This window comes from Aphis gossypii, chromosome X (assembly GCF_020184175.1).
Source record: "Aphis gossypii isolate Hap1 chromosome X, ASM2018417v2, whole genome shotgun sequence".
Lineage (NCBI taxonomy): Eukaryota > Metazoa > Arthropoda > Insecta > Hemiptera > Aphididae > Aphis > Aphis gossypii.
In genome coordinates, this window is record NC_065533.1 from 6,204,841 (window position 1) to 6,232,076 (window position 27,236).

At 33.6% G+C, this 27,236-nt stretch overlaps 1 protein-coding gene across 4 annotated transcripts in view; it reads right to left on the bottom strand.

The window, feature by feature from the left end:
* Positions 1–1,146: 1,146 nt before the first annotated feature.
* The window catches only part of LOC126552874 (homeobox protein ARX-like), a 67,569-nt gene continuing 41,479 nt past the window's right edge, over positions 1,147–27,236 (bottom strand). Inside the window, exons 2-4 of one of the 4 annotated variants that reach the window (XM_050207970.1) lie at positions 17,327–18,026; positions 15,812–15,857; positions 1,147–5,835 (exon numbers count right to left, since the gene is read on the bottom strand). In XM_050207970.1, coding sequence (XP_050063927.1) covers positions 4,531–5,835; positions 15,812–15,857; positions 17,327–18,026 — 2,051 coding nt within the window. In that variant the 3' untranslated portion in view covers positions 1,147–4,530. Of the gene's footprint in view, positions 5,836–15,811; positions 15,858–17,326; positions 18,036–27,236 lie in introns of all 4 variants that reach the window. The other 3 variants (XM_050207969.1, XM_050207968.1, XM_050207967.1) reach the window with 3 other exon arrangements.

Genomic DNA, 27,236 nt, shown 5'->3' on the forward strand with positions numbered 1-27,236 from the left:
TATTGATGATGAAATAATTTAATTTACATATTATTATGCTGCACATTTTGAGTGAAAAGCTTTCATCGTTCTATTTTAACAGAAGACTGTCGAATACTATTTGTATAGGAATATATTATTTTATTTATTAATCAATTGGCGTTTTAAGAAATTCTACTAATCGTTACGATTATGAAGAGTTAAAATCCAATTATGAATTAAGCCTATAATTAATAATTTCTAGTGTGCCTTACAAATCATATTCCTTGAAAATCGCACTTTGGAATGGGGTTTTTTGAGTATAGTAAAGTGAATTCATCCGTACTTGTTTCCTTATTATACTTACTTTGAGGTTTCTTAGCGTTCTTCTAGATCTATTAAATTCATATTCGTATATTATATATTAATCATATCAGAATATTTAAAAATTATACTTATACCTACAGTCATACCTCGCTTTAAAATAAAAATATCTTAAAACGGCTAATTTACAAAGTATAAACATAGATACCTACGTAATGTTCTTAATTTTATGCTTGATGATATAAATCGTTTTAATTATTAATACTAAAGTTAACAACAGAAGATATTGGTTTTTCTGAATACAAATTTGCCATGTTGCGCACGTGGGTTTGACAGAAAAAGCAAATAGTAAGCTGACATTATTTTTATAAAAAATTAACATTAATTGATGTTTATACATGAACTTTTGTCAATAAGACGGTGCAGTACCTTTAGTTGGGAGCAGGGGGCACATATAGCCATTGATTTGTGTATTTTTGACCTTCAAGACGTTTTACGACTATTGCTGTACTATATATATACTGTAGATTCTATATAATCATAAACCTATAACATGATATTATTTTAATATGTATTACACTGTTTAAATGTTATGATATATATTTATATAAAGTATACAAAACATTTAACAATCGATAGTTTTCACCGCCAACATAGATATGATGCGGGCTTAAATTGAAATTTGTTCTGTACCTACGATAAATCATTGAATTTTGTACTGAAGTGTAATGAATATTAACTAAAGACACTGATATTTACCCATTAAGTGTACTTGGTAAAACCATGTGATGTATACCACCGCTGTTGCAGTTAACACGGTTGTCGTGGAGAGGAAAAAAGATGGAAATAAATAAAAACATAATATTTACAATAAAAATATATGCATCGTTTACAACGCGCGCACCTTATTTATTATTATTATTGTTTTTTTAAACCAAAAAAAAATATTTATATATCTATATATATACAAAATAATAGGTATAATGATGATATAATAATAATAAAAAAATATTATAATATTTGGCGAGCACGCAAAACAATCGTGTGCACCTGCCGTAAACAATCATGCACGTCGTTAAAGTCGCCAGCTTGTTACAAGGCAGATTATACATAATACTATAGGTAATATAGTACTACATAGTAAATACACTATACACGTGTTTATTGAATATTATATTTATAACACATTTACCTGAAATTGTTCGTACGGCTCTATTAATAATAATTGTATATAAAAATTGGTATGTAAAATATATGATATTATATATGATAATGTGTATAAAATGTAAATATATGTACTTGATTAATTAATAATCATAATCGTAACAACATTAATAATATAATTATTACAAAAAAATGTTAATCGAACGACATTAGTCGAGATTAACACGAGCATTATTATTACACTTTTGTTCACTTATGTACATAATACGATATATATATATATATATATATATAAACATCGAATATATATTATTAAAATAATAAAATGTATTATATATTCACGCGTAACAATAAATAGGACTAAGCATACATATTACAAAATATAAAATAAAATAATATGAATTAACAATATAACTTATAATAAACTTATGTTCGTAATAAGAAATGTATATATTCATCTTGGACTTGGTTGTTATAATGTGTATGTACAATACTCACGACGACGACTATATATATTGGAGCTTTGGCAAGTCATGTTTGAAACGTTAATCTACTTAATATAATGATATATACAAAGACGTATCGATGGACAACAAACGGTTTGAGAAAGAAAATGAATAATATGCGAGGACACGCGATTGATTACACATGTCATATTTTTTATACACTCGAGACGATAATTGGATCACTGTGCTCGCCTAACGTATATTTTCCCCTTAATCTATAATACTATCATATTATACATTGTACGTTTATAGATACTGTGCACGTTCAGCAGCATTATACTACTCGTAATACATCGTCGTCCCAATATAATAGCTGTAATAGTGTATAATATAATAATATATATTGTACAGTAATACTATTATTATCACGGCCACCGAATCCGTGAAAACATAATATAGCTGCTGCAGCCACTACTTCATTTTTACAGTTTTTTTTTTTTATTTAATTCCGCGTTGCACAAACATACCGTATACGGGACACAGTAAAATGTATAATTATATTAGGTATATATATATACATATTAATCGCGAAAATACGATAGTAAGATAATTACATTACGATTATTACTATACTATATACAACTACTACCTACTAGTTACAGACCCTACGTCGTATAAACACGATAATATCGTCGTCGTCGGTTTACCGTATAATTACAAGAAGTTTCGATTAGCGCGGCCTAACTTAATACGAGACACTAGTACACTACTAGGTAGGTATAATGATCTCGGAAAAAAAAATTGAAAAAGTATATAATACGATTTTTACGCACAACTACGGTCGAATTTTACCGACTTTACGGTTAAAAAACGACAGCGCTTGCGTTGCACCATCGACCTTATTTATTATACATGAAGACTCGTGAATAGACCGGTCCTGGGAATTTATATAGATTGGATCCGAGACATAGGTTTGATGGTGACGGTTTAACTTTAAACAAATGTACACCTATATAATACAATATTTTAAAATTGAGTGCGGTCACTAGGCAGCCGTCCCGTGCTCGACTCGAGAGTATTAGAAAAATAGGCCTTTACGTGATTGGCCGGGCCGACCGCAAGTATGCCTTAAGGTCAGTTATTGCCGTGTAGACGCGGTATCTATGTGATAATGTACATTAGGTCATAGTAATAAAAAAAGTCGACCCAAATAATATGTCGTTCTGCCCGTGCTATTATGGTTTGATAAATGATTTTTAAAAACGTCACCGTTGTCTATATGTAAATTAATTGATAATAAAAATGTTTCTTTTAATTAGTTCCGCGCTCGCACACGCACACACACATACATCATGTATGTACCTACACTATGCCCAAATAGATACAACGGCATGTGTTTGGCACGCACGGCCTACGCACATGATAACGATTAACACGGTATTGGAGCACTTGAAATCTTTTCTGTGAGTTATTTTTCGAAATTTCCATCACGAAATTTTGACGGCAAAACGATACAACACGAAAATACAGATTTTCTAATATGCGCGAGGTATATATACTCAACAGCCGACGTCGCATAGCAGCTTACGCATAGCGGATTCTTGTGGGCGGTGTTTTTTTTTTTATTTTATAAAGCAGATGGGATTCGTTTATGGTTTTTAATTCGATTTCGTTTTCGATTCGTTTTGCGCCGCCGCGCGTCGCGCTCGCTTTTGAGCAACGTCACGTTCGGTTCGTTAAAATACCAATTACCTGTCTCGTCGTCATTATATTATTACATTATGTTTCGGGAAAATGTTGTGTACCGCGTTATTATTATAGTATTATCATTGTGCCAGCGCGTACGCACGGGTATAGGTATATGTCGGACGAACGTCGTCGTTATTATCGAAGTATCAATGACTACCACGGCGGCAGAAACGAACCATCGGGGCAGGTACAGATTGTGCCACCGTTGTCGTCGCGCGGGAGGGGGCATGCGGCGTGAAAACCTAACTTTATCGGGAGGCGCAGCGAATACCGCGGGGCCGATTTCTCCGCCTCCCGATTCATCGTTGCAGTGACGGAACGAAAGAAATGAAAAACCGACCTAATCGTTATTAAATTTAATTATTTTATACGCGGGAGCGATTCGTATAATACGCACGATAATAATAATATCATCGCATCATCATATAATAGCGCCGTATACCTATCTATTATAATATCGCTGCGTTATTGGCTGCCGGCGGCGGCCGTTCCAGAACGGTAAAAATTATATTGTAATGAAAATACGAAAATATACTTCATCGGCAGTAGTAGCGACAGTACTTACACATAGACCCTATAAATTATATAGCCGCGTACTCGTAATAATACATACTTACTTTTAAACAGAATTAATAATTAACGTGTAACCTGCACACTGTACAACGATTAACATAATATATGACGTCCGAAGACGTAGTTATAATATTAAACCTTAAATATTTATGTAACTATATGTATAGTAAAAAATTGATGCCAAACACATCTCCCCGTTACCGTCGTCAACGTTTTACCGTATATTATTATAATAATATTCAACCCTACGCCCCGAGGGACGTGTTTAGGGTTGAAAATAATGACATCGGCGGGGATGAGAGGGCTCGTGGTGCGATTACGACGAGGTAGACGACGACAGCGACGACGAGGAAGAACAGCGGCCGCCGTTGGCCGCGACGTCGTCACCGGCGTTGCTGCCGCCGCGCAAGCGGATCTCGTCCCGGTGACGGCGGGCCTTCATGCGGAGCGCCGCTATGCTGGACGACCTGCGGTTCAGTTCGGCGGCTGCGGCCGCGGCCAGCGGGTCGGCCGGAGAAGCGTCGCCGCCGTCCGAACCGGCCGGGCTGCTCCTGTCGCTGCAGCTCCGACTGCCGCCGCCGCGGACCGCGGCCACCGCGGGCGGCGACGTGGTGGACGCGTCGGACCGCGGGGCCGGCGGCGGCACGGCGAGCAGACCTGCAGGCGGCGGCGGGGGCGGGGGCAGTATGGCCGACGGCGTCGGTTGCGCTAGAGACAGCGGCTGCGGCGGCGGCGGCGACCGAGCACCGCCGGCGGACGGTCGCATGGCGGCCGCGGCCATGGCCATGTTGGCCAGCAGGCTGTTGAAGTGTTGCTGCTGTTGCTGTTGGTGGTGGTGTTGGTACCCTTGGCCACCGGCGCCGCCGCGGAGGTGTTGATGATAGGCGGCCGCGTACGGATGGTGATGGTGCAGATGGTGCGGAGACGGCACGGCCGGCGGCGCGGCCTGCACCGGGGCCGGATGGTAGAGCGTCGGCTGGAGCGGAATCGTGGGCGGCGGCGAGTTGCTGTTGGGCGCGGGCGGGGTGGTCGGAGCGCTGTCGTTTCCGGGCGGCGATCTCTGCTGCTGCTGCAGCTGAGGCGTATAACCGCGGAAGGAGGCTGCCGCCGCGGCGACCGCGGCCGCGGCCGCTGCGGCCCCGTTGCTGCGTTGGTGCTGTTGCTGTTGCTGGAGTTGCAGTTCCATGGCGGCCGCGGCCACGGTCGACAGGGCTTGCGAAGTCGGCGGCAGTGGCGACGACCTGCCCGCCCCGCCGCCGTTGCCCGAATGATGGTGCTGGTGGTGGTGGCCGCGGAGCGCGGCGGCCATGGCGGCGGCGGCTTGCAACTGCTGCTGGTGATGGTGGTGATGGTGGTGACCGGCGTGCAGTAGATGGTGACTGCCCAGACCGATGTTGCCCATTCCCAGCGGGCCACCGCCGCCCAGGCCCATGCCGCCCGTCATCATGAACGGCGGGTTGGCCGGCAGCGGGCTAAGCGCGGCCGCGGACGGGCTGTGGCGGCCGGCCGACATGGAATTCGGCACGCCCAAGTACGGATTGCCGCCGCCGCTGTACGGGTGAGCCTGTGGACCGACTTTCTCCTGTTTGCGCCATTTCGCCCGTCGGTTTTGGAACCACACCTGCAACGTGACGTGAAAAATATTTATTAAAAAATCATGAAAATAAAATATGGTGTTAAATTACTTAAAGGCTATTTTTGTATAAAATCCTATTTTTTTTCCAAATTGTAGGAATCGAACATTTACTTTAGGAAGATATTTTAAATGTATAGATTTTATATGCGATTTATAAATACCTAATGTAAATTTTTTTTTTAATGAAAACCATACATGTAGATATAGGTATATCTACCCTCATATATTATCAAATGTTAAGGCGAAATACGATTTTGTTTTTGAAAAGAACTTATACAAATTTCGAACGAGAGTAAATATATATAGTTACTGATTATTTAAATTTTATAATTAGTTGATATAATAAGAAGGCTGTGATAGTTTAAAAAATATTGTGTTTAATATTAACTTTTTAAAGTGTTTAGTTTATTAAAATTAAAATGGTATAATGTTATAGTAGAAAAAAATGAACGCGTAGTGAGTTAAACAGTAATTTGCTTTATAAGCGTAACGCAGTAGCAGGGGTGTAATTTAAGGGAGGAGCATATAAACCGTAAAGATTCTTGATCCACCACTTGCTATATTTGTATGTGTTACTATAATAATTAAACAATGAATATTATTTATTGATGTACTATTTATTCTATACCACTAGACCAGAACTATTTATTTTATGATAAACTTTTTCAAATATAGTTGTGTATATAGAATATAAATACCATTTCGTATGGGACTAAAACTTATTATTTATGTTTTTTTTAGTATCCCTTTTCTGCCCTCTATTAAGTCTTTCTAATTTCGTCCCTACATAGCATCAGTAGATAATAATCACGTATGCATATTATAAATGTTATATATACCTAACCATCTATACAAGAATCCGAAAAGCACGGAGGCTCCCATTTATCTATAAGTTTAACCCAGGCGCAACATGTAGACAAATCAAATTTTGTGTCGTAATAAAGTCGTATAAAAGAGATAATAAATCGATAAATTCTTATATAATATTATATCAAATAGCAACAACACAAAATTGGGTCTGTTGAACGCAAATTTGCCGTCATGTAGCAGCGCTTAAGCCACAGAGAGAAAACAATATTATAATGGTGCGTTGACATCCTCTCTATATATTCCACATACATAGTACAGATACCTATAATATAATAATAACGCGCATTATTGTCGTAACCGCTCGTTGTTAATTAAACCGGCGCGTGGAAATCTCACGCTTATTAACAACGCGCGAACATAATAATAATAATAACAATAATAATATTAAATATATAATATAATATATCATATATATAGGCGTATAGGTTAGGTATAATGCGTAACACAGAAAATCGTCGCATCATCGCCTGTTATATAACATAACGGAGGTGGTACACGGCAGCAGCAGCACGGCAATACACCACGTCTAATCTAATCTAATCTAATATAGGTACACGTAAGGTTAGACGATGCATATATATATATATGGTATAAATTTTGTATTGTCCCGGTAGAAAAAAAAATGTGCGCGTATATACACCACTCATGCACACACAGGAGCGCTGTCGACTACAGCAGCATACACATAATAATAATATATATGTTATAATACATATTTATATATATCGTCGTTACGGCGGGTTAACCGCGGCGATATTTAATAACAATAATAATATAATAAATAACATTAATACAAAATATCGGCCGGCCCCGGCGCGGTGTGAGAATGTAGAAAAAAAAAATGAAAAAAAAAAATGGATAAAACGCCCAGTCATCGGTAACCAATTTAAACGAGGCCTCTCATCCAGCGCGATGCAGTAGGTATATAATAAAATAATAATAACATTATAATAACGTAATATATATCATAAATCGTATTAACGTATCGCGACGACGACGACGACGACGAGTACGACCGACGACGACGGCGACGATAATACACAGTATGTATGATATGCGCGTGCGTGTGTTAAAAACCGTGGAAAGATTTATAATAATAATATAATACATACACGATACACATGCACACACACACTGGCGATATGTGTCGAGTACTATATTACATTATAACAATATAACACGGTATATTAAAAAATATAAAAAAATTTAATGCGGTGTGTTAAAAAAAAAAAAAAAAAGAAATAATAATAATACGAGGTGTACGATATTTATAATATGACGTATAGGCGGGTACGCGTTATTATTATTTATTATAATATATCGTATGATGTGTCGTCAATGGACAATGGACTGCGGCGGCCATATTATATTATATTATTATTATTATATTGTAAGACTCACGTGTGTGAGATGAATTCGCGAACGAGTACCGTTTAACGCGCGTTATACATACACGTACGCGATAATAAAATGCCAACACAATATTATAATATATAATATCTACGGTTGTTTAGGCGCGACGACGCGGTTTTTGTGCTGCCGTTCGCGTTAGTAGGTACCTATACACTATATATATATATACCGTGATGATAATAGTAATAATATAATATTTTGGCCGAATAATAGAGCGTAATGTTATGACGATAATGTGTGTATTATAATAACATATGTGTGAAAATTTTCACATGCACACACACACACACACACACATCACTCGCGCGTCATATAAACATTCCGTCCGTATAATTAAATAGATGACCGCGATGTTTTTTGATATACAATTTTTATGCCAAATTTAGAGAGAGAGAGAAAGAAAGAGATTGTCCGCAGAAGAAAGTTCGACGTCGGATATCGATACGTCTATATAATAATATATGCACGTGTCGCTATGTTGTAGAATTTAGATAATGAAAAAAATTGTAAACGTTCAGCAATATTCCTGTAGACGTTTTCCCGCAGGAATACTGTACCTGGAGGCAGGACAACAGTCGTAATCGGGCGGCGTATCATCAGAACCTAGCCGTTAAAGGATACTATTATAATATAATATCGAAGTAAATGACGGATGTGTTTGAGATATTGCGAATAAACAATAAATGCGTCAAACGAGACAACTGCAGTAGCCAATAAACGGCCAAAATCAAATTGCCGGTATCAGCAATAGTTGCGGTTATACCAAAAACCAACACAAATATATATAGTAATATACAATTCATGTGGAAATCGATTCAAATTCAATCATTTTCGGGTCATGATTCGTTAATAGTTATAGAACAAAATATTGAATTTAATGCAATGACATGCACGAGGAAACTATAATGACAATTTCCTATTGAAGTTACGAATATTCTATACATGTAGCAGATTGGTAGTTTGATACTTATATTATATAGATTATAGATCATAATATATATGTAGGTAGAATGCAGATGATAAATGGAAATAATAAACATAATTTATATTTTCAATCACAAAATGCTTAGAACGTAATCGAAACAATCGAGACTTCAGAATATATAGAATTCACGCAATTTGTAAGGCCTTATACAAATGTATATATTATAGTAGGTACATAATATGGCTTACTCATTACGCTCGGTCACGATTAGTGCCTATATTATTATAATATAGGCGCACCATATTCTGCACCATCGCGCATCTCACTTGCATAGTTGCATCGTACCACGGTAGTATATTATACAGTATAATTTCTAATTATATGTAACCATCAGCTATGTATAATATAATAGTAATATATTTTATTCGATATACATTGTGTAGGTGCATCATACACAAAACACTGCACGGACATAATATATATTAGTTGCAAATATAATACAATATATTTAATGTAGAAAAATAAAGACGTCTCTCGAGTGCGTATATAATACGTATAATGTTCGTATTTATGTACAAAACCTAACCGAGAGTATAACGCGATCAATTTTGAGCATGTCCCATCATCATCATTCGTCTATACAATATAATAGATTGGAAAGTGCACATGGACGTCACTCTAAATATTATATTATATACATCGAGAACATTTTTGAAAATTCTCGGAAGTTTTCGGTTAATAATACGCCTTGTTCTGCGAGTGACTTGTTAAATTATGTATATATTAATATTTTACATGCGAAAACGGCTTCTCTCCCGCGCGCGAATGAGTCGTCATGTTCCATGAATGATGGCTATTATATACGAAAATCGATTTCCCATCGACAGTATAAAATAATAATATATATCTAACATAATAATAATATAATACGCTCTTATAATATTTGACGATATTTTTATAATTTCATTGGAATCAATGATAATAAATTAATAGGCAATATATACGTCAGTACTGTATTGTACTATACACTATACACTGACGATAGACGTTCTTCACTGCTGTCAGTTGAAACGGCACTATACCTAGCTGAGATTTCTTATAAAAAATGTTACAATGTACAATAAGTTAAAGATCGAAAATACTATACAGTAGTAATTCAAAAAGAAACAAATACATTTTTCAAAATACCATTTAGATATTTAGATTACTTAATATGGTATACAGGTATACATAATTTATTATTATTAGAGTCTCTAATAATAATAAATCATGTAATTTAGAGGTTTTACGATGTTGCTCAAAAAAGTACCACGAGTGAGATGTTAATATTATTTTCTTCACTAAGAATCTACACATTGTAATAATATGATTGAAAAACAAAATGAGAAACCTCGATTTCAATTTTCAAATATATTATAATTTATAATACAAACATTGCAAAATCGTTTGCGCAAAACCTGAGATGGCGTCAAAATCTGTAGGTACATAGATATAATATAACTATAGATAGGTACTATAGGTAGCTACTCGAGAATGTAATGCGTTAAGTATTAACTAACACATATCCACACATTTGCGGTATGGAATATGTTTTTAATTTATTTTTAAAATTAGTTTATATTACACTCGTATTATAGATATTTCGGGAATGAGTAAATCGAATTATATGAATATGGTATACCTACCTATACACTATACAGTACAAACGTGGTTAATTTTTTTTTTATTTCGATTACATAATATACATCAAGGTCTATATTTCATAAAGATTATGTATGACCCTTTGAAAGTGTGTACCTATAATGTATGTATATTGTATATACATAAGTTTTGTGTGTGATGAAACGACGAAAGGTGGGGAAAATCAATGGGAAAAAACCTAATTTATGAAAATTATTTATAAAACCCAGAAAAATGAAAAAAAAATTTATTTTAGGTGAAATCATATCCTCAAGAAATTAAAAATTCAATACACATTTAAATAGGTGTTTATCCAAATAAAAGAAAGAGAAAATCACTAATTTATATAAAATCTTAGTTCACCATAAAAATAAATAATTTATACTGCACTATTTGTCTACAATATTATGGTAGTATTATTATCATTTATCCTGCAGTGGAGCAGTTATTTTATAGTAATTTTTCTAATTAATTTATAGATTTTTCATATTTTTGTGACCTCATTAAGAGGATTTGATCTTAAATATGAATTTTACCAAAATGCAATTATATGTAGATAACTATACTTCATTCTTATCTTGTATTTCTAAAATGTTAATTATATCGAATATTTACTATATCCTATATTCCTAGTAATCGGAAAAAACTTCAGAAAACACATGTGTAATATATTATCAAAATTAAAGATAAGAACATCATATATGACTATATATAGTCGTATGTTTCAATGTTTAAACGTTATTTTTTTACAATAATTAAACTTTTTAACGAGTTATGAGAGTTTAAAATCGCATTATTTTATATGCGTATACTTATTACTTGCTTAAAAATTAAAACACTATAAAAAACTGACACATAATAATATGTTTTTACCTTAGACTTTGATGATTCTCGTTACGGTCAATTCGTTCTAATATTAAAGCTTTAATAACTATACGACATTGGTTCATGCTGAACCCTGAACGCAAAAATTATAATAGAAACATTATACCGATGGTGGTAGCCATTACAGTGACATGCAATTAACATATAAGATTTAAATATAAATAACTATAACTGTTTAAAACCATGCCAAGGTAACTCAACAGAATCTTTCTTAAAAGTTATAGATATTACAATTTTATATGACAAATGATAAATATTGAACAAACATATTTTCTAAAAAAAGGCGTCGTCGTATATCACATTGAAAGACGATAAGAGATACGCAAAAAAAATTAAATGCTCATATAATTATCACGAGGTATTCGTATATGATAGATATTATACGGTGTTGACGTGATGTTGTACAAGAATCTTTTGTAAAGAGAGAATAGGCATTTTAAACTATATATCATCCTTGATTTTGTTAAACCGAAATAAAGTAATGCGATCTGCGGCGTGTGCCGGCTACTTCTAAAGAATACAACATGAACCTCATGTATTAAAAATTAACCATACGTCCCGTACAGTAAATAAACCATTTTTCATTCTTGTAAGGCGCTATAGGATAAACTTTAAATCAACCCATCCGTTAATGAGCTTAGGATCAACTACTGACACACACTCACATATTATATGCAACACAAATACACTTACACCGAGTAGGTATAATTCTAATGTGTACACATTGTTAATATTCCTACAATAATAATAATAATAATAATATGTAAATAACGACGTCGGCCGCTCGTTATCTCGTTATTATTAAATATCCAGCGGCGGCTCGTTAGTGCTATATAAATGTTTTAATATCATTGACGACCGTTGTACGATGCAATAATAATATATTTATAATAATATTATATAGGATAATCCGTTTAATATACGACAACGTACGGACGCGCACATGCATATACATAGAAAATAAAACATTATAATAATATTTACCACATATAAGTACTAAATGTAATATGGTCGCGACGGGACGCCGGTGATGCTGCCCTGCTGCAACCGCCGCCGGCTTTTCAATAATACATTATTATTATTATTATTATATAAATAATAATAAATACCGGCGAGCGGCCAATGCATGCACATTTATTAACATAATACTGCATTATACAGGGTGAATTTTTCGTTTTGCCTAAGTATATACGACATTTTGCTCTTAACCTTTAACAATATGTGTAAATATTTTCGAGAAACTGTAAGGCAGTATATTTAAATATAACATCGGGTGTATAATGTGGCGTGCGCATTACCAAGCCCTCGAGAGTAAATCGGTAAAATTTCAGATCGTATATAATCGATCACGCGACGCCGGGGGATGTGATTGCTCGGATGTACGAAAAAAAATATCACCATCACTCTGTATATAACATAAATCATACGTGTACGCTGCCGTCGGGTTGCATCAACCGCGCGCGCCGTGGTTAATTTAAAATAATAATATTAAAAACAAATAAACGACGACGAAATAATAAATACAAATAAATTACCGTCGACGGCGATGATAGTATTAATAATAATAATAATATTATAATTGGAAACGTTCAAAAAACAAACGGCCCACGGCGATCCGGCGCTATGTACCTATATGTCGTTTCTATATCATATTATGTTTTTTTACAATACAATATTACGATGATAATATGTACGCGTGTAATATAATTATGTTACGAGTAGACCGCGGTTCGGCTCTTGGTATAGGTACCATTGAAAACTAGAAAAAAACATTTATTGACGATAGACACTTATGTATACGACTTCAACCCTACAAAGAAAAAACTATCTGTTACATTAAAAAACTGTAGTCAAATTATTGACACGTGACGATGATAGAATTCAGACGCGGGCAATAGCTATTATAAAAACGAATTATAATTTATAATACATTTAAATACATTTAAACTTTCCATAATATCAGACTTTACGTCATTGTCCATGAACATCCCGGGATTTGTATCAAACGAAACACTTCAATCTGATCTAAAAATCAATATTCAATCAACGAAAAAAACTTTTTTTATAAATACTCAGGCACGGCGCCAAGGGGGGGCAAGGTGGGGCTCTAGCCCCCCCAGAAAACAGATCAGCCCCTTCGCCAGCCCCCCCACTAAAAAATATGTACGATATTGTGTAAAATATCAATATTTAGCTTATATAATATATTTGTCATAACTAAAAAAATTGAGGAATAAATTAAATTTATTATTTGTCTAATAAGGAAAAAATTTACTACAATTTCAATAAAATGTGTTTTGAAATTTTAAAATAAGAAAAAATCTTTTATTTATTTTTTATTACCTTTATTGAGTACTAATTACTAGATGAAAATGAACAAATAAACTTATCCCAAATCATTGCATTAAAAATGATTGAAACAAATTGTTCATTACTAAACACAATTACTTTAATTTATATTTATGAAATGTAGGTAAGTAAAAGAAACATAATTATTCATTCACAAAGGTATGTAATATTAAGTCATAAAGAACTTATCATTTTTGTGTATCATGTCATCATTATGAATATAGTTGTTGAAGGTCTGTGATTAGACATTTTATTACATAAGGTACAAAAAAAAATATTTGACATTATTCTTAAAACATTTTTAACTATTCAAAAGTTTGTATATATTATCTGTTTAGACTCTTAGAGCATACAATATAAAACGTATGTACTATATAGATAATAGCTATATTATGTTATATGATACGAAAATATTTATATTTCATTAAAATAACCTCAGTATTTGTTGAAAAATTTTAGCCCACGTAAAAAAAATATTTGCCCCACTCTGCCTCCCCTGGAAAAAAATTCTAGTGCCGTGCCTGTAAATACTCTAAGCAAAACTTTATAAAAATTTTCAACTAACTCATCTCATAACTAACTAGGGAATACACGTCCCACTAAGATACGACTCTAGCGGAACGGCAGGTGTCGTTATCGTAAATTATTAGATATATATAGGTGTATAAATTATTATGATAATTAACTTTCATGTCATTCCTTTTTTTATATATAAAATATTAGAAGAATTTTAAGTCTTAGGTATCGACTAACTAGGATTATTCTATTAAATCAACATCAAAATGCCATATCTTTATTTTGAAATATTTTCAAGCATATAAGATGAAATCTTGAAAATATTATCCTATAACATACATGCAGTTATAAGATACAAATGTTTGAAGTATAATGATTGAAAAAGCTTGTCATACTATATTAAACAATTGGAATGAATTATAAATAAATTTCACTCAAAATTATATACTCACCCACGATTCACGAATTAAAAAATTATCCCTTCATATCTTTTCCTGATAATAATATCCTTAGGATACTAAAAAAATAATGACTTCCTCTAAAGTGATTCCATAAAAAATCTATGTGTCACAATGCTGGTTGCCTTTTCATTTAAGAATTCAAGTTAATTTTCAATTTTTATATCCCAGCCTAGCCATCTAATTTTCTTATTATATATAGGTACTTTTGAATAAATTGAAATTCATTTTCTAATAAAAAAAAGTTTTTATCTAAAAAATTCAATGGAAATGTAAAAAAAATTTGTCTTATTAAAAGAAAAAAATTTAATTTATAAGAAAATCAGAAGTTGTTTAAATAATGTACAATAAGACTTTGCAGTATAAGTATAATAGAATATTATTATTTTATAGGCAATATATGATTTATATTTGTATAAATGCATTAATTAACGTTTATTAGATATCATCTACTACAGTCTACAGTTATTACTGTTTTAGTGTAGTATACGAGGGTTAGGACGAGCGTAAGAGTTTTCAAGCATTATTTAGAAATATAGTAAAAGAAATTAAGAAATTATTTTACAATCTTACAAATGATTAATGTAAAATTTACTGATAAAATGTTTTAATGATAATTATCATCATTTAATCACGCTGAAAATAAATAACTCATTATATTATATAATATATTTATAAATGTTGATAGTCTATCAAACATTTAAATCCTACACATATGTTCCCACTTTACTATCGAATAATCATATTTTTTATGAAATATGAATATTACATATTTTCATACTATACTATGTAAGACGTAAATTAACTATGTTTACAATTCACTACACTAAAATACTAAGTGGTAATACACAATAATATAAGTTACCTGTATTCTGGCTTCGGTCAGTCCTATTTTCGACGCCAATTCCTCTCTGCAACAAACGCACAAGCTCGTTAAAAAAAATTATGTTACATTCAACTGTCAATATGGATATGCATACGGAGGATGTTTGTGGGTGTATTTTACTCGCAGTACTAGTTTTTTGAATCCCGATACATACATACATATTGTTGATTCTTTGTTACACATTGATGGTTAGATTTAATTTAATTTTAGTTGAGACAAATAAAATCATTGGGCAGCATAAAACAAATAAGCTCAAATAAAATTTTTCAAAGACAAGCAGGGAATTTCAGAGAAAAAAATCTTCTGAAATTTATGACAGAAAATAAATTTCAATTAAATAAGATTTGATGCAAACTAAATTCAGCGCATTGGAAAAAAAATTAAAATAAATAAACTTTTTTTGTGTAAATACTAAATATATTGATATGTACCTATTATGTATAATATGACAAAATATGATATATATATATATATGATATACGATCGTATATCTATCATTGGAAAGCACATTACATACATGCGAACATCGTATATGTATATAATATGAGTATGTATTACACGCTCCTTAACTCATGGATCACTATATAACGTATAATTTTTAATAATTATTGATGATTGTTAGATTTATACATTTCTATTATAAGTATCAACAAATAAACTTAAAAATATATTATAAGTAGCCATTTAGGTATACGTCGAAGGACGAAAGAGTAGGTACCTACATAGGCTAGATATATACCTACATGATTTGAAATGCATAAATAGTATAATCGAATATCTCCGCCCATATATTAACCTAAAAATCCTGATTGCATTTTACATACCTACTGCAGACATACTGCCATTTGGAATTTTCAAGTATATATATTATACATTGCAATTTAATACGTCGTAAATATAATAATAATAAAATAATAATTAGGTGTTTATGAAATAGCATGTTTTTTTTTAGTAATCCGATTTAATGATAACCTAGATACAATAATATTATACAAATTCCATTCATGCTCTACTGAATCAAATGTTATGATTTTTTTTTATTTCACACATCAATACGTTATATATTTTCTAGATTTATGATATTTTCGCGTTATTCTCAGAATTAATACAATAAACGAAACGTAAAGCTTATATTATATAGTAGGTCGTTGTGGACCCATATATTTTTTTACCGCGTTTATTTTGCTCATTGTAGGTGTAACACGAATTAACAAATCTATACGTTTATTATTAATAAATATATATTATACGATATTACTCTTATATGACGTATACTATTAGTCCAGTCATTTAAGCTTCAAAAAAGGTGTTTTTAGGAATTAAATCGGAAAGTTTTGAAACTTTGCAGAAAATTTGGTATTTTACCATATTAATACCGGAATTCGATATGCGCGTATGTATAGACATCTAAACGTGCCGATAGAATACTTAAAAGGAAACGCGTTGAATATACAATATGCGTTTATAGAGGGCTTCAAGACTCGGCGAACTCACCTGGTGAACACGTCCGGGTAGTGAGTCCGGCCGAACGCCTTCTCCAGCTCGTCCAGCTGGTAGCTGGTGAACGTGGTCCGGTACCGGCGCTGTTTCCTCTTGTTGGTGCCGCCCGCGGACGGCGGGCCGCCGTAGCAATCGTCATCGTTGTCCGCCGAGGCGTCGTGGCCGCCGCCGCTCATGTCCACGATTCCGTCTCGGCCGTCGCCGCCGTCGGCGTGGTCGTCGCCGTTTTCCATGTCGTCGTCCGCGCCGTTATCGTCGCCGTCCACGGCGCCGCCGTAGTAACCGGGCGGCGGTGACGAATAATAATCGTAACCGGCCGCCGGACCGCGGCCACCGCCACCGGCCGCCATCAAAGACCTACAGTGTTGCTGCTGTTGTTGCATTTGCTGGTGTTGCTGTTGCTGTTGCTTGTGTTGTTGTTGTTGTTGTTGTTGAACAGCCATCGCCGCCGCCACGACGGCGGACCTCTCTCGCATCATGGTCGCGGCTGCGGCCATGGCCACTGCGGTGGCCGCGGCCGTGCGTCGCTGATCGTCGAACGGCACCGCCGCGTGCGTAAGCGCACACTCTCCCGACTGCGGATGATCGTCTTTCTGAAGTCCGTGGCCCTCGTTGGCCGACGCCACTGCGGCCACTGCAGCCGACACTCCCGACGCCGATACCGCCACCGACACTGCTGCCGCCGCTGCCGCTGCTGCTGCTACTGAAACATAATACACACACAATAAGTTTAGTAAGAAATAGCAAACTTAAATAGTTAATCTTAAATTCGTATAAAGTTATATACTCGCGACGAGACCTAAAATGACGAATGTGTAATGAAACGGAATCGAAAAAAGTATTACTGTTTAGTATTTATAGATAAACTTATTCGGTTGACGCGAATTCGTTTCGGTGATAAATTATCATTTGCTGTGATGGCAGCTTCAAAATTGGTAACTTGAAATTTGACAAGTTCATTGTATACACATTACACATAGACGTATATACAAAGACATAGGAACAATCGACGTACATGATGGGTAACTGCAGCGATGCGGTGTTGACATCACTCATTTAAATATCATCTTATATAATATCACTTATAAATGCATTTTGCTGCATTGCAACTTCGGAGTGGATCGATTTATAATATTTGAAAAGAAGCCGGGTATACTATTATGAGCATTTAACTTCTGCGATTTGATCGATTAGAAAAAAGTTTTTCTAACATATAATAGGTATAAGCCACAGGCTTGTGAATAATATAAGTAATTTAGGGGGCGTTTACAGAAAACTACGACTTCTAAATATCACTATAATATAATTAAATAGTTATATATACAGCAAATAGTTTATTAAGTTATTATACAATCGGTAGTCGAAAGCTAAAAAAAAGTAGGTATAGTACACCGAGTACCTTCCTATATTTTTATTTTGTATTAGGCCAGTCAAAAATGGAAAAAAAAATCCAAATTAAGATTTTTTATTATATTATTTAGGTCTATAAAAGGTAGAGTAATTAAATATAATTACCTACATAAACACATTATTCACAAGGCGCATACACAAGAGAGGTTTTGAGTCAGATAGAAAAAAGGAGAAAACGACAAGGAGATAGTGTTGTAACTATATTTATTATAAATACATCATTAAACGATACAAAATAGTTGTAAGTTTATTTTAAGTCGATATATTTATTGATATGGAGGTCGGAAGATATCGTGTATAGCTTCGGTATTGGGTTTGGTAAAAAAGTTAGGATTTCGCAAACAAGTGATCAGCTCGAGAATCACTAGATTAGGTAATAAATAATTTATAGAATCTGCTTATGCACACACACACACATAATATATATGTATTATAGTTATTACTATATAGAGTACCTAGGACTTTGAATGTGCATAACATGAATTATAATATTATGATAATACGATATAGGTATAATATGATGGAAACACGCGTCATACTATTATAAGTATATATAATATTATTATCGTATATACATTTATATAAATTGGTACCGCCGGGATGTCTGTTAATTATAATTCATAATAAATATATGATGATATGATACACGACGAGGTAAAAATATGCATGTATTGAACTCGTGAAGGTAAATCGTCTGTGCAGTGGAGCGGTGTAATAATTAGTATGTAATATATAATAATATTGCGCGTATGCATAATATAGGACAAGTGCAGTGTTCTGCTGCAGCGTATGCATATATATATATTATACTGCAGCAGTATTACTGCCATGGTATTATTATATTATTAATTTACTTACACATATATTTTCAGATCTCATAGACGCGTATATAGGTGTATATCTATATAGTATACCTATATAAGATATACATCGCGCGAATAATTGATATAACAATCTAACCGACGTACAAATCATATATTATTATATTATCATAATATAATAATATGTGCGTGAAAATATCATCAGATCTACACGTCATGTAAAAAGGTGGTATCGTTGTTCAATGCAGCGTATATACTGCAGCATAATAAAATAGTGTATATAGTGCGCTCGCATTATAATTATATACATAAATTTAACGACGACGACGAGTTGTAGTTTATTAACGCATGTGTACATAATACACGATAAAATGCGATTATTTTTCCATATATACTTATTTAATATACGATTTCTTTATAATATTATCTCTGCCCTATATATATATACATATATTACATATATATTATACACACAAGATAATAGGCACCTCGTGTACCTACCTGCAGTATAAACTATAACAATAATAATAATGTAATAATTTCGATCGATCAACACTGCTCACGATATTATTATTTATTACCTATCGACGACGGTATAACTACCTACCCATATTATGACGTACGAGTGCATATAAAAATATTAAATATAACGTATATAATATACTGCACGCGCGCATGCGTAGGCACTGGTGATCTGCGTACGCGCGGTTCTCCCGATCGTAACGTAGGTATACTGTAAAAAATATATTATCATATTATATCGCGTGGATATAGATAGGTACGATAAAATAATATTTATCGACCGAAAAAACATTATTAAACACATCACGTACCTATTTATAATATATTCAATAATATAAGACTGTATAATAATATATTTTCACTATTATTATTATTATTATTACGGTTCGGTCGCGATGGCGGCCGCCATCATTATCATATTTATTATTATTATTTTTTTTTTTTTATATTGTCCTCGTCGTCTAGACGCGCACGCAAACGCGGTGCTGGAAGACACGCCACTGCGGACCGTGTCCCCACCGCGACCGCGACCAGCGTATTGCAGCGACAGACGGGTGCGTACGACTTTCCCCCCGACGACGAAAAGCCCGCCTATATCATCAGCAGACCTAATGATACATCATAATTTTTCTCGTTATTCGTCTGTCCGTGACCATATATTACGACATCTGCGCGAGCTCGGCTAAGCTGTATGATATTTTATAATAGACATCGTATAGTATATATAATATACGAATCACATATTATACGCTATTAAATACGCGTAATATGATAATACAGACTTTTCTAAGATTAGCATAATTTTTTTTTTTACATTTCAACTTCACCGTAAGCCGTCAAGTCCGACCTTCGGTCAATTAAATGCTTCATCATCATAGGCACGTATCTGCTGCGCAGTCGTTCCGTTTTTCATTCAACTTAATTATACCATACAGCACTGTTTTGTTTACTCATATACCTATAGTCTATAAATGCACTATTTACATTATTGTGCAGTACTTATAATATATCCATATATTAAAATGTATATAAACACTGATTGGCATTTATTCCAATAAATAAAAATAAGTACCTACATGAGCTTCAATATCCTCATTGATCAAGGTTTTCACTTCACGGCCATGTAATTTCAAATCATTTTTTTTTATTATTATTATTTATACAGTTTTCAATATCCATATTAATATAGGTAAATAGTATTATATAACAATTTTAATAATTATCTGAAAATATAAAATAAAATGTGCGCTCTAAAAAATTAAAAAATTAAAAATACGTTAAAAACTTTTGGTATTGTTCCATAGAACGTGTAGGACGTAAGTTGCGTGAACTGTACCTAATATGTAGCTTATAGGTATAATAAGCAATAAATCGAGTATGCAAAAACACAAAACAGAATTAATGCAATAATAAAGTTCGATTCCAAACTTTACCGTCTTGTACCTACGTACTGCGCAATATATAAGCACCAATAATCACATATTATAAAAACTAAAATATAACGAATGCGATACTATATAATTTCTCCCCTACTCACCGATCACGAATATCCAATAGTTAATTTATGTGGTATAAAAGAAATAGATATTTAGCAATACTTAATATGTTATTATATTTAGATATACTTAGCAATATACTACTAGTTTTTTTTTTTTTGTAGGACTATCAACTTTAAAGTAAGTTTGGTTAAAAATAATAATTAACTTAGTTCTCTTATCCCTAAACACAAACTCTATAATAACGAACAATAAAGTTAAAAAATATAAATTAAAATATGATCAATGTATAAACGAAAACAAATTTATATAGGTACAACGAGTACAAGTATAAATGAAGATGATTCGAGACTGTAGTACAGTATATGCTCTTTAACATTATTGTTATACATATACATAGGATATATATATACTATATAGGTACGATATACCATACAGTGATATAAGTACGTATATAATATTATATCAATTGTTAACTTAATCGATCGGAGTAGATATTAGTGATAACTTGCTAAGCCTCATCCAACAATCTATTGCTAGTAGGTGCATTTATATTTTATACTATCTAATTTATATTTTGTACCAATTATTAAAAATTAAATTATTACAACTAATATTATTTGACCTGAACACAAACGGGAACCAACTCGGTAGTACTCTCTCACAGAATAGATATATTATTTACTTCGGAGAAACGAAAATCACGTCTCCAGTGACAACGACCCTTATAAGTGTATATTATAATATAGGTATTAGGTACTATTGACTACTGATAGATAATTTTAAAAAAAAAATAAACACGGTAACGCGATTACTGTATTTATAATAATATTAATCGCATGTATTATAATTTCTATGATGGTTTAGAAATATTAAAGCCGTTGTTGGCGTTTAAAAATGCCGGTTAAGTAATCCCACCCGACTTTAAACTTTCCCTACACCGTCGTATAACATTGTTCGTATAGAACATGAAATAACTGTACTATTATACAGCAACTCTATGATAAACAGACGTAGGTATGCCTGTTTAGCATGACTTTGCTGGACCGCGCACGTGACCATTTCCATAGCGATCATGCGCGGCGTTCATAATATAACACATTAAACACCGCGTACAACGCGACAATAACACAAATTACACTCCTCGTCAAAACACGGTAGACACATTGATGGGTTAACGTGCGATTTAAAAGCATATGGCTCATCGGAAACTCAAATCCGCAAATGACGACGACTCGGACCTACACGAACCGGAAGACGAAATCGCGGCGGCGCTGATCACGGCCATACTGTTGGAACACTTTGGCGACGGACTTCCGGTGCACGCGGACGTTGTCATGGACACGGTACAATACAGGCTGGCCCGGGACGAGACGATGGCCGCGCGGGCCCGGAGGGACGGTTGCTACTGCGTGTGGGCGGATCGACGGGCGTCGCGAGCGTACCGCCGATGTCTGGCGCGGTTGGTCCGGTCCGGTCGGATCCGCGTGGTGTACGACTGCGGCTGCGGATGCGGCGCTTGCTTGGAGGACGACAGTGGCGGCGGCTTAGGCAACGGGTGCGCCAAGCGCCGGAGGAGGGGCTCAAAAGTCGACGATATCGGCTGCAATATTATGAAACCTGCACCGTCGTCGTAGATCGGATTTTTTAATTTTGTATTATGCACAGAAAACGCTTTTTTGATTTTGTATTATGCATCACAGAACACGCTGAATAAAACAAGTACACGCAAACAATATAATATTATAATATTATATATTATGAAATTCGGAATAGGTTTAACGTTTGCATTTAAGAAAAGCACAGTGTTATGTATAGAAACGAGTCAAAATGTCAAATTAACTATAGTATAGGAGGTACTAGTTATCACGGTGCACTTTGATACACGTACAAAATGCATCCGTGTTAAATTAAGTTGCCCAATGCTAACTTTAGCAGCGGTTCCCAAACTTTTTCCCATCGCGACACATTAACAATAGTTAGTTACTATGAGTCACGGCACACTTTGGATATAAATATTATCTACTTATCGAATAATATGTATATAATGATGTTCAAATTCAAGTTGTCGCGGCACATCTTTCAAATTTCACGACATACCCTTTGGGAAACACTGCTGCTAAAGTTGAGGGTAACCTAAGTGCGAACCAAAAACAACGAAAAAATTTTGTACTGTTATACGTACTACATCAACTATATTCACTAAAAAACTAACTTCTAATAATAACTAATAATTGGTAACTAGGACTAAAAGAAATATCTTTTTGTGCGTATTTCTCGATTATATTTGAAAAATTAATAATTCAATTGTTCACTAACTTATAGAAAAACTCAAAAACAAATACTAAATAGATTTAAAATCTGTTCCACGATCTACTCTTTCGTTTAAATGAAATGATCAAGATAATCGGATGAGCAGTTTCAGAGAACACGCGTGATAAAGATTTCCATTTTCACATTTATATACATCACAAAGGTGTTCCCCGAAACGCGAAGTTGATGAACATTCGTAAGTACAACCCCACGTCTCCACTCTGCCATCCATAAATATACATGTATATAATAATATATTTATATAAATAATCAGCTCTTGCAACTTAAAGATTCTTATCATTCCATATTTCCATAACCTAAATATATTAATTAAGAACTCGATGAAAATAAATTATTTGACTTAATCATTAAATTTCCATGAAACCCGCACGAAAACAATAATTTAAATATTTTTGAGTTCTGATAAACCAGAAAATAAAATTTATTATGCAATTATGCGTAATCCAAAAATACATCTTTAATAAATGTTATTGCTTATTAATATTTATCATTATCAACATTCAACGGTGATGCGAGTGTTCGTGGAAATAAAATATTTTTTGATATAGGATTTCTGGTAAACGCTGGTAAAATTCTGTTGCCAAACATTTTAAAGTTCAGGCATAATATTAGGTACGCATATATAGATTATAGGTACATTATTTAATTATAAAATATTCTAAAACCTAGGTTAATATAATATACCAAATAATTATGATCGTCATTTTTCATTTGTCTGATAATACCAATTTCTAACACAATTTATTATGATATAATAACAAAATACCTAATTAGAAATCAATGATACTTTTATGGTGGAAAATATTTTCTAGTTAGGTTACCAAACACTGGTATGTAGGTAGATTATATATATAGTAGTAACGTGTTATAGTATTATCTCGATATAGAACGGATATAGCGGCAGTATAGAGCGGAAATCCGTCGATTGAACGGAAATGATCTATTTTATGGTCGCTCGGGCAAAAGAATTGGCTTTAGACGAAACGAAAGAGAGACAGATCATAGATGTAAAAAAAATCTGTTTTATCTGAATTTCGACTTCGTAATATACTTATACTTCCCTCCGTTCTGGTCCCTGGCTGCTTACGGTACGTCGGTACGCAACTGTAGTTGTAGCCATTGCGTTATTAAAACTAATAAGTCTATTTCAAGTCTCAACTCGCAGACACTTCGCAGCCTCTCCGGTGGTTTTACGATGCTAGAAACTGGATTCGCACAGATTGAAAATGTAATAAAATAAATTTCTTATCGATCGAAGAAAATCTTGTAAATCGTTCTACGATTTTTCGAATGTACATAATTGACGATATAGGTACCTATATGTACCTATGCATGTTTGTATTATTATAATAATATTATACACATGAACACGTCATGGTGGATACAACAGTCCGACGAGACGTCAAGAAGATAATAAAACACGGTCTGTATTTCTCGGTCAGGTAATAAGTAATAACTAATAACTAATAAATATATTAAACGACTATAATAATATTGTAAAGATGTTATCTGATAAGCTTCCGTAAAAATAATTACTATGTAAATATAATATATATTTGTCCGCTGTAGCGATGACGTAGTTATTGAGAACCCATAGCACGCGAATAACGTTACTCTGCAAGGTAGGTACACGTAGATAATTTGGTAAACCGAATTTATTGATATTATTTTAAACCATTTAGTATTTAATGATTTTTAATATAATTGCAATTGTATTTTATCGTAGTACATCTATTTTTGACTATTTTAATAAGCGGCACGGCAGTGACGACGTTATTTTTTTTAATTATTAATTTTATAGCGATATCGCTGGCCAAAAAAAAACTTAATCATCATTTATTATCCCCCACACGGATACAAAAATTATTGCTATTCTTAACTTTTAAATGTAGTAACACAACGTATTATAATATTTACTTTCATATATCAATATATCATATAATATTATCTGTAATAGACTGTAAATACGATGTTATATGAAGGTCAGAGGGTTAGGTTATGAACCTATATCCTTTGAGTGTGTGTGATCTCTACAATAATACCGTTTGTGATGGGTATGTTTTTATTTTTATTATTGCCTTAAGATTTCTGAGAATATGTATATTTTATTAAGCGTCTTGGCAATCTACTAACGTATATAATAATAATAATATAACACACAATGACTCGCATAATATACTTAAATTTGTTTTTTCTTTCATTCGTTTTTATAAATATATATATATTATATGTATATTGTATATTATATAGTTCGTACAGTACTAATATATCAAACGCCCATTGCACACGTGTATGGGACTAGCCATGAAACATCGATTTAAAATAAAAATCAATGTTGGGAATTATAATATAGTGTCCGACAAAATATGTGAGAAAAATAATGCGGTTTTTTGCCAATTCCCGAAATTATATATACGTTATCCTACACGTGTGCGCACCGTCACATACGTATACAAATTCTGTATGGCATAAAATATATGTAACAAATATAAGCCATTTGTATTGAGGCAATAAATTTACCAATTGGCGCACAAGCACTTAAAACCAACATAAATCCAATTACAAGGCGGCAGCGGTACCTATATAACTATATATATTTATTTTAAGTATTTTATAGGTTTGTCGGATCGTTCGGTATAGAACTATATAGGTACTAATGATTTTACGATTGGGTTCAATAATAAAATATTTTCAATGAATAAATATTAAATGTTTTATTTTTTTATACAATTTTATTAGGGGTATACACTAAATATACACACTTAAATCAGTTATCTAAATTGTGTATAATTTTTAGATTAGTACCTATATACAAGAAAAATAAAACTTCTTGTATACGACTACCATTTCTTGTACTTCTGAAAAAAAAAAACGTCCTCTTACTTCCGGCCAAATTATATTATATGATCTATCTGCATGTACACTCGGTCAGTCAGATGTGACCGACAATAAATTATCTCAAAGCGCCGCAGTGAACAGAGCCAAAACACGTGTGAACTACTCATAGGTCATAAAATATTAAGAGTATCAAATATTGACATTTAACATATAATATTATTATGCACGTATAAATCTCTATCAAAAAAAAAAAAAAAAAAAAAACGATTGCAGTCAAAGCGCGAAGAAATCCGATGGCGTTTCGAAAAACATTCCAAAACCCGTAGTGGATTTTAACTAATATATAGGATCAGGAGCCGGGATAGTTCGTTTTATTTATTTTATTTAAACAAACTGGATGCGGATAACGCGGCTAAGTCGGACTCGACATAATAAAAGATATTGAGTGTTTCCTTTCATAATATACCGGGTATATGGTACATT